Source organism: Panicum virgatum, chromosome 4N (genome assembly GCF_016808335.1).
Source record: "Panicum virgatum strain AP13 chromosome 4N, P.virgatum_v5, whole genome shotgun sequence".
In the NCBI taxonomy this organism is placed as follows: Eukaryota; Viridiplantae; Streptophyta; class Magnoliopsida; order Poales; family Poaceae; genus Panicum; species Panicum virgatum.
In genome coordinates this window covers 13,400,162-13,408,415 of record NC_053148.1, presented here as the reverse complement: position 1 = coordinate 13,408,415, position 8,254 = coordinate 13,400,162, and the positions used below count along the sequence as shown (strand labels likewise).

The 8,254-nt window shown below is 50.9% G+C and overlaps 3 protein-coding genes across 4 annotated transcripts; 1 reads left to right on the top strand and 2 right to left on the bottom strand.

The window, feature by feature from the left end:
- The first annotated feature begins 412 nt into the window (after positions 1–412).
- LOC120670134 (blue copper protein 1b-like) lies at positions 413–1,639 on the top strand. Its single transcript, XM_039950140.1, has 2 exons — positions 413–973; positions 1,075–1,639. Exons 1-2 carry the CDS (start codon positions 775–777, stop codon positions 1,335–1,337), a joined length of 462 nt encoding a protein of 153 aa, XP_039806074.1. The 5' UTR covers positions 413–774; the 3' UTR covers positions 1,338–1,639.
- A 55-nt stretch (positions 1,640–1,694) lies between these two features.
- LOC120670133 (pentatricopeptide repeat-containing protein At5g18475-like) lies at positions 1,695–4,119 on the bottom strand. The gene has a single exon (XM_039950139.1). The coding sequence runs from the start codon at positions 4,036–4,038 to the stop codon at positions 2,518–2,520; it is 1,521 nt and encodes a 506-aa protein (XP_039806073.1). The 5' UTR covers positions 4,039–4,119; the 3' UTR covers positions 1,695–2,517.
- Positions 4,120–4,322: 203 nt separating this feature from the next.
- On the bottom strand, positions 4,323–8,254 carry LOC120670954. 2 transcript variants are annotated; one of them, XM_039951147.1, is made up of 5 exons: positions 8,072–8,254; positions 7,692–7,963; positions 5,481–5,585; positions 5,326–5,397; positions 4,323–4,600 (listed from the first exon to the last, which is right to left on the bottom strand). In XM_039951147.1, exons 1-5 carry the CDS (start codon positions 8,202–8,204, stop codon positions 4,556–4,558), a joined length of 627 nt encoding a protein of 208 aa, XP_039807081.1. In that variant the 5' UTR covers positions 8,205–8,254; the 3' UTR covers positions 4,323–4,555. The 2 variants fall into 2 exon arrangements, with proteins under 2 accessions (XP_039807081.1, XP_039807080.1); XM_039951146.1 differs by having other exon boundaries at positions 4,559–4,867.

Below are 8,254 nucleotides of genomic sequence, written 5' to 3'. Positions count from 1 at the left end.
TCAGCATGACGTGATCATGAAGCATGCATGTATCAATCATCATGCATGTATACTTGTATGTATGTGGTTCGAGTTAATTACGACCTGCCTAATCATCTCGCACCGTCCTAATCCTCTCTCTACAGTAATCATGCCAAGGACCCGCACCAAGGGAACGCAAGGCTAGTAGTAGTAGCAGCAGCTAGTAGATGATGCGACCGAATTCCACCTCTCTCTCACCAACCCCCGCCCCGCCCAGCGGCGAACACCGCCACTAAGCACGCCCGCTAATGGCGCACCAGTGGCCGCCGGGCTTCGTGTGTTCACGCACACGCCAAAGTGCGGTGCTGCTTTAACCGAAAACTACGATCCGGAACCAACGACTTGGCACATCGATCAGCGATCGCCTTTTTTCCCCCTCCCCTGCTGCTTCCAGGTCTCTCTCTCCGGTCCCGGCCGGCCGGCCGGCCAGGCCCCCAAAATTAACGACCCGGCCGTGCCGGTGGCCGGCGACCTCCGTCGTCGGGCAACGGAGCGCCGGTCAACTTCGCGCCATCATTACGCGACGCGCGCGTCCTGACTGATCAAGCAAGCCGGACGCTTGGACTCTGGTCGACCCCCCTGCTCTGCTCTGCTCTGCTCTGCTCTGCTCCTATATATACCCGCTCGGCGTCGCACCATGCCATGGCTGCCACAAACCCGAGCGTCCAATCAGCTAGCAAGTGTAACGGCTGACTGTGCTAGAGCTAGCTAGCTTCGTCTGTTTGGTTGAGGCGGCGAGAGCACCTGAGATCCATGGCGGCGGAGGCGAGGAGCAGCAGCGCGGCGCTCGTGGCCGCGGCCGCCGCCGTGGTGGCGCTGCTGCTGGCGCTGGCGCCCGCGGCGTCCCGGGCGGAGCGGTTCGTCGTCGGGGACGCGGCGCGGTGGACGTGGGGGTACAACTACACCGACTGGGTCATCCGGAAAGGCCCCTTCTTCCAGAACGACACCCTCGGTACGGAGCAGGGAGCACCAACTTCTCCCCAGCTGCATTTCTGTGGCGTTTGCCAACCAGCTTCTTTTTTTTCTCCTCACATTTCTGATCGATCGCCGCAGTGTTCATGTACGACCCGCCGAACGCGACGGTGCACGCGCACAGCGTGTACATGATGCGGAACGCGGCGGACTACCAGTCGTGCAACCTCAAGGCGGCCAAGCTGGTGGCCGGCGTCATGCAGGGCGCCGGCTCCGGCTTCGAGTTCGTGCTCAGGAAGCGCAAGACGCACTACTTCGTCTGCGGGGAGCGCGGCGGCATCCACTGCACCATGGGGCAGATGAAGTTCACCGTCAAGCCCAAGAGCTCCGCATGCCGCGACTGACCCGCCCGGTGACCCGCCGCCAATCGTCTTGGCCTTTCTTCTGCATGCCACCTTCTACGGTTCCAGTACAACCGCTGTCCCTTCGTGCTTGTAAGTTATTAATTGATGTATCTACGCGGTGTTGTTGTTGCGTTGTGTATTTGTAGTGTCTGCTATTTATGCATGAATGGCTGGCTGAATAAAAAGGAGTGACTTCACTTAGTGAGTTGTCAAGTGTTGTTAAATTGTTTCAAGGGAGAATGTAATGAGAATTGAGGAACAACATGTACCAGTTGCTGCACTCAGCTGCCTGCTTGTTTCAACTGAACATCAAATTCGGAGTCTTTCGAGACAGATCACATAAGAAAACAACAAAGGTTGAACCTGAACATCAAGAAATGATCTTGGGCCATGCCTGTGTTACCTCGAAAGGAGTCGATTACATTAGCACCAAGTCCATGAATTAAGTGAAAAAATGGGGAAATTATCGTGGGAGGCGCCCTTTATGCGGTCATAAAAAAGCATAATTGTTCCCTCGATTTTGAAGGACACCCCTCGATTCTGCAGTAAAGGAAGTTCCCAAAAAAAAACTCTTTTGATGTAATCCAAACCGGCTTCATCATCGGCACTGCTCATCGTAGCAGGTTATTTCCTATACTGCATCATTGTTTACCAGAGCTGACAACGACAAGGCAGGTTCCTCCCAGTGCCAACCCGGTGCCCTGCCTCATGCTGGACTACCTGTCTACCTCCCCAATGACAACTTTCTGGAGAATAGAGAATGACGAAGGTTAGCCTAAGGTGCTAATGGACCTTGTCTATTGATGGCTGATATCTTTTGGATGCAGTAGCTTGTTCTGAATTCTGAAAGAGAAGTTTGTGCTAGGTCCTGTTGCTTGCTGTTAGCTGAAAGGCCTTGCAGCCTTTTATTCCTTGCTGAACATGCATCCAGTCCTGTAAGGCTGCTGTTATTTCCACTGTGTAATGGAAAAGGGAAGTAGCCCAAATTCCCAGGTCGGGGGGGGGGGGGGGGGGGATTCTTATATTCGAGACATCCGTGCTTGTTCATATTTTGCAGACGTGATTTCTTACCAGTATCATCACTGCATTATCAAAGAGATCTTCGCACCTGGCTCTAATATTGTCTTCCTTTGGGTTATCAAATTAGTCAACCAATCCATGCTGCTGTGACTTCATTTCCTCAACATACACCAATCAAGACATCTAGTAGCTCAGTAGATCTCCTTTGCTTTCTCTCCCGGCATACAGTCTCAACAAGCCTCTCCCAACAACTAGCCTTTGGCATAAAGCCCACATCAGCCAATCCATACAATGCCATTGTCACATCTGCTACACGCCCAGCATTGCATAGACCAATCAACAGGTTGTTTGAGGCTGCATAGTGAGGTACAAACCCTCGTCCAAGCATCAATCCCAGCAATCCAACTGCCTTATCCAGCTCCCCACGGGAGCACAGGCAATTCATCACAATCCGATAGCTTGCGACATTCAACTGAACTCCTTCCAATGGCACGCTCTCCAGCAGGTCCAATGCCTCCACCGTTCGCCCATCTTTACACAGGCCCTCGACCACCAGATTGTATGTGACAACATCAGCCTTACAACCCTTCTCCTTCATCTCTAGAACAAGATTGATACCCTCATCCACGCTCCCATGTCTGCAAAGGTAGCCAATCAGTGCCGTGTAGCTGACAGCATCAGGCTCCACACCAGCACTCCTCATCTCCTCAAACACCGCCCTCGCTGCCTCAATGTCCCCTTTCTTACAGTGCCCATTAATCAGAGTGGCATAGTTGAAGGCATTTGGCTCGCACTCGTTCTTCCTCATGAATCCAAAGATGGCACGCGCCTTCTCCACCTGCCGCAGCCTGCAGAATCCATCGATGATTACATTGTACAACAGCTGATCAGGCACAATGCGGTCCTTCTCGATCATGTCCTCAAACAGTCCAAACGCTTCCTTCATCTTACCCCCACGGCATAGCCCACCGATCAAGGTCGAATAGGTGACCAAGTTTGGCTTCACGTCAGCACAGGTGTGCTCGCGCATTTCGTCGAGCACTTTGAACGCGGTCTCCAGCTCGCCACTCTTGACATAGTGCTTGATGAGGATGTTGTAGACGCAGGTGTTGGGCCTGGGGAGGTACTTGTTGCGGGGATCGCGCAGGTCAGCGAGGAGCTCGTCGAGGACGCTAGGGCAGCCGCGGGAGGAGACGAGGCGGTCGAGGCAGACGGCGAGCGCCTTGTGCGAGACGCGGGTCTTGCCGAGCAGCGCGGGCAGGAGGCGGAGCAGCGCGAGCGCGTGGTCGGGCGGGAGGAGGCGGGCGAGCGGCAGGAGCTGCGGCTCCAGGAACCGGCAGGGCGCGGAGGCCGCGCGGCGGAGCACGGCGGCGGCGGCGCGCGGGAGACGCGCGCGCGCGAGGCGGACGAGGAGCGCCGAGAAGGTGGCCGGAGTGTGGGAGAAGCCCCGCTGGGAGGAGGCCGCGTTGAAGAGGTCGAGCGCGCGCTGCGCCGAGGCGGAGGAGGCGATGAGGCGGGCGAGCTCCGGGTGGTGGAGGTACCGCGGCGGCGGAGGGGAGGGAGCGGGAGGAGGCGGAGGAGGCGGCGGGGAGGGCGGCGCGCCGTGGGCGGGGCTGCGGTACTGGAGCGGGGAGATCCAGGGGAGCGCCGGCTTGGTGGTGGGCGCGGGCGGGAGTTTCATGGTCGGCCGCCGGTGGCGCGGTTGGTCTGCCCCCGTCTCGGCGTTCTCGGTGAGGAGCCGAACGGAAGTGCCGAGATGCGCGTGGGCGGCTGAAATGACGACGGTTTTCGCATTCGAGGGGCGTAGGCGCCTACCGGCTCTCGCGCTGGAATGCAAAGTGGATAGTGTAACACTCATATTATTTTTTTATTACACGGTACAAAAACTTACAACCCATACGGACTTATCACGTACGCAAACGCTAACTTTATGAATATTTTAAAGACTGAGTTAACAAATCTTCGAGATTGAAGTCACCACAGATGCCTTGCTGTCGACGGAAACGTCACCTACCACTAAAAATACAACGCTATTAAATCCTGAAATATTCGCTTCTATGAAAAGTCGAATGCAAAACCTTAAGTACTACTGAGACTCTTGTAACCATCATGCTACAGACTCTTTCACAGATTAGTACTTGAAAAAATTTCTCTTTGTAACCAATAATTTTCATGTGAGACGGCAATCTGACATAAAATCAGCTGTGAATCCACGATGCACTGCATCCATCTTCCAACGCGAGCTGAAAAAAGCAGCTGCAACGACTTGTAAAGGCATTCAGATTTCAGAACTCAGACGAATGTGAGCACGGGAACATCAAACATGGCCGAGAAACAGAGGTGGACATCAGAGGTGCCGCCGGTACTGTTTCAGCGTTCAGATTGAAAAGGCCTATCAAACTGTAAACGGCACTAAAGCCCAATCGCATGCTAACTTGTCATTCATCACTGGATCCAACAATTCTACTCTTGAGATCCTCGACTTTGACGAGCAGCTCATCTCTGTTTTCCTGCACATAGTGAAGACAGTTCAGAAGCCTCAACATAATACAAACGGTGTTAACTAATGGCCTTGTTTGGTTTTGTTCCCGTGTTACTTTGACTCCTAATTACGGTGTCAAACAAACCCAGTTTACAAAACCAACTTCAGAACCCCCGCGCTAGTGACCCTGAATAATCTAATGAGGCCTTTGACCGCGCGTTTAGAGGACGGTTACTGTAGCATCACTGTAGCAAATAACCGATTAATTACCGTCATTAGATTCGTCGCGAAAAGTTACACCCATCCCTAAAAAGGTTTTGCAAATAGACTTCATTTAGTACACCATGCATGCGAGATTCTCTTTTCGGGAAGTGTGCGTGCTAGAATCCTTGCGGAACCAAACAAGGCCAATAAGTGGTTGATAATAGATCCAACAACCAGCAATTTTAACAATGAATCCTGTTTTACAAACGTGTAGACGCATACCTTGAAAAGGAGATACCGTGTGCCGAACCAAATGGTGTACCCAAGGCCCACGATTTCCAGAATTTTTGGGAGCTGCAGACATGATCACAATCAGTCACAAGTACTTCAATCATGCAAAAGATTGTGTGTTTACGCAAAACTTGGTAACTGCTGACCAGGGGAATGGAATCAAGTGCTGAAACAACCGCTGACAGGATCCACCCAGCAAAGAAAGCACCAGTGCCATATATCACATATGTAGAAATCTCCTCGAGGCCCAGCTGGAGTAAGAAAAATAGCACATCAGGACGCATCACCAATCAGGTAACATGAAAATGACGAATCACATGATATATGACCAAAACAGGAAATGAGTCCTTGCACGTTCAGATATAGAAGCATCCTTAAGATCAAAGTTCCGATTGGAATAAAAGGAACTGTTGAGAGTTATAATCACTCAATGTACCATGCCATATGTTTATATTGGTTGGTAAAACTAAGTTTATTTCCAAATTGTAAGTTGTAAAGAACAAAAACAATAATAGAAAAGCTATAGCAATTACCCTGCTGACCTCTGTTTCAATTAAAGTTTACCAACTTTATAACATACTGGGACATCAAGAGCTGTCATTCCAACCTTCATCACATTAGAACCACCTAGCTTCATTGTTTTTCCCCATTCGCTAAAATGTTGTAGCATTTTTATAACAGCTTAGTCCAGCATATCTGTAGTATTTTTTAAGCATGGACTACATGCCAAATATTATTAAGGCTGATTAAAGTCCTTCAGTACACAATGACACCACAGGCCAAAGTAATCCCCACATGTCAAATCAGCAAAATGATTTAATATTTTGCAGCTGCATTTTTGGGTGATGCATCGCACAATCTGCTGTTATGGTACAGTTCCTCAATCCGTTTGCTATCAATCAGCTGATTTTCCAATGGGCTTAATTTCTGAATTAGTAACCATTTATCATTGTACTAGATAACCATTCCAATTTCATATAAACACATCATCACATGCTACCTCTCAGAGGCAATAGGACCAACAACCTCCATGTAAGATAGAAATACTTCACCTTACTGCCGAGCTCTTGGCTAAGAGTGTCATTTCTGAAATCCACAAAACCGAAATGATATTTTGCGGTGTTCAGATAAGGTACAATGGATTTGGGAGAAAAGTGGAAAATTCACTTCAAGTTCTATTTACGAACATTTAACAAAAAGTGATTATGGTTTCAATTTTAAACATATCTGGAAAGCAAAAATTCCCAACAAGATCAAGATCTTTTTGTGGCTGTCATAACAAAATTCCATTTTTACCAAAGATAACATGATTCGAAGGAAATGGGTAGGTGACCCAAAATGTTATTTCTGTACACAAAATGAAACAGCTAATCATCTGTTCTTCGATTGCCCTGTGGCGAAAGTCGTCTGGGGAATCCTTAGACTATGCATTGGAGCCACTAATGTGCCAAGAAATATCCAGAGTTATAAACTTTGGATCAAGAAATGGGTCCCCGGGGGAAATCAGGCTCACACTTTTGGGCTCGCGGCTGTGTGCTGGTCGGAAAGGGAATGCAGAAATAGAGTTTGTTTTGACAAAAAACCCTTTGGCGGTGATAATGCGAACCTGTTCTTTTATGTCATATTGGTCAGGTCTTTATGGTTCGGAAATTCAAGGGAAGCTGCTAGATGGAATCAAGGTGATGATGAGCGTGGCGTGCAGACTGATGACACAAGACTCAGCCCCAAGACGGCTACCTCTACCGGCGCCAGAGGAAGACCGGTCGGACTCAGAAAGCTGAAGGTTGAAGGGTGTTGACGTGACATTAAGAAGCTGCTGGCGGCCGGTGGTGGACATTTTACCTTTCCTTGTTGCTGCGTTTGGTTTTGGACTGTAATAGTTTTTCTTTTGTGTGCTCAGCTCTTTGTAAGCAGTTACTTTCTTTATGCCTAGGAATCCTAGGTACATCTCCGTTCTGGCCCGAATCAGGTGCGGATCGCGCTACTAGGCTACCCCTTTTCCTTCTTCTGGGCTTTATGCCAAACAATCTGTATTTCCATTTTAAGTAATGGAAATGGGGCTTGCCTCGTGTCAAAAAAAAAAGTGATGTTCATTTCTGAAATGTGAATTCTACCGTCTGCTATTTTTTTTACACGGATGCAATATGTTACAAGCAGATGGGTATGATATTCTACAGTCCTTGAATCTGTTTGTTCTCACTTTTGAGACAGCTAAGTTCCCTCACTTGAGATCGTCGTCGTCCCATGGGTTTAATTACTGAACATTATTTCTATATTTCGTAGCCCATGCACCCGAATTCCATATAAAACGTAGGCAATTGAACAAACAACCTGCCTGCAAGATTGAAATACTTCACCTTACTGCCGAGCGCCCGGCTAAGCGCGTCGTTGTTCCCAACTACACTGTCCACGGCCACCAAGCTCTGCTCGAACGGCACCGCCACCGGCTGCTCCTCGACCGCGCCACTGATCACACCGTTGAAGGCCTCGACCCGGCCCTTCTCCTCCTCGCCGCCGGCCCCGGCGAGCGCTCGCGCCTTCCTCGCCGCCGCCGCCGCGTCGAGCTTCTCCGCGACGGTCACGAAGGCCGGATCGGACCAGTCCGTGCCGGCGCAGCGCAGGCTCAACCCTGTACGAGCACACCGAAGGAAGAAACGGCCGTCAATTTCGAAGCTAGCGGGCGGCGAAACCGGCGCGTATTTCGACGAGTTCGTTTCCCCGCCCGGCCCCATGATACCTCGCGTGGGAAGGCTGCAGCGGCGGAGGGCGACGGGCGCGGAGGATGGAGACGGCCCGCGGCGCGGGACGGGGAGGCCGTGACCCGCGCGGGTGCCGGCGGCGGCGTTGGTGGTGCAGGCGGGGGACGCCATGGCGCTGCGCCTGCTCTGGTGTTTGTTCTGTTCTGATTTGAGAGCTTTCT

Bases quoted from the DNA above. Each gene is read 5' to 3' on its own strand.
- LOC120670134 (XM_039950140.1), top strand. From the start codon at position 775: ATGGCGGCGGAGGCGAGGAGCAGCAGCGCGGCGCTCGTGGCCGCGGCC. The intron at 974-1,074 runs GTACGGAGCAGG...CGATCGCCGCAG, and splicing joins CTTCCAGAACGACACCCTCG to TGTTCATGTACGACCCGCCG.
- LOC120670133 (XM_039950139.1), bottom strand. From the start codon at position 4,038: ATGAAACTCCCGCCCGCGCCCACCACCAAGCCGGCGCTCCCCTGGATC.
- LOC120670954 (XM_039951146.1), bottom strand. From the start codon at position 8,204: ATGGCGTCCCCCGCCTGCACCACCAACGCCGCCGCCGGCACCCGCGCG. The intron at 7,964-8,071 runs GTATCATGGGGC...GTGCTCGTACAG, and splicing joins CTGCAGCCTTCCCACGCGAG to GGTTGAGCCTGCGCTGCGCC. The intron at 4,868-5,325 runs GTATGCGTCTAC...CACTATGTGCAG, and splicing joins CACGGTATCTCCTTTTCAAG to GAAAACAGAGATGAGCTGCT.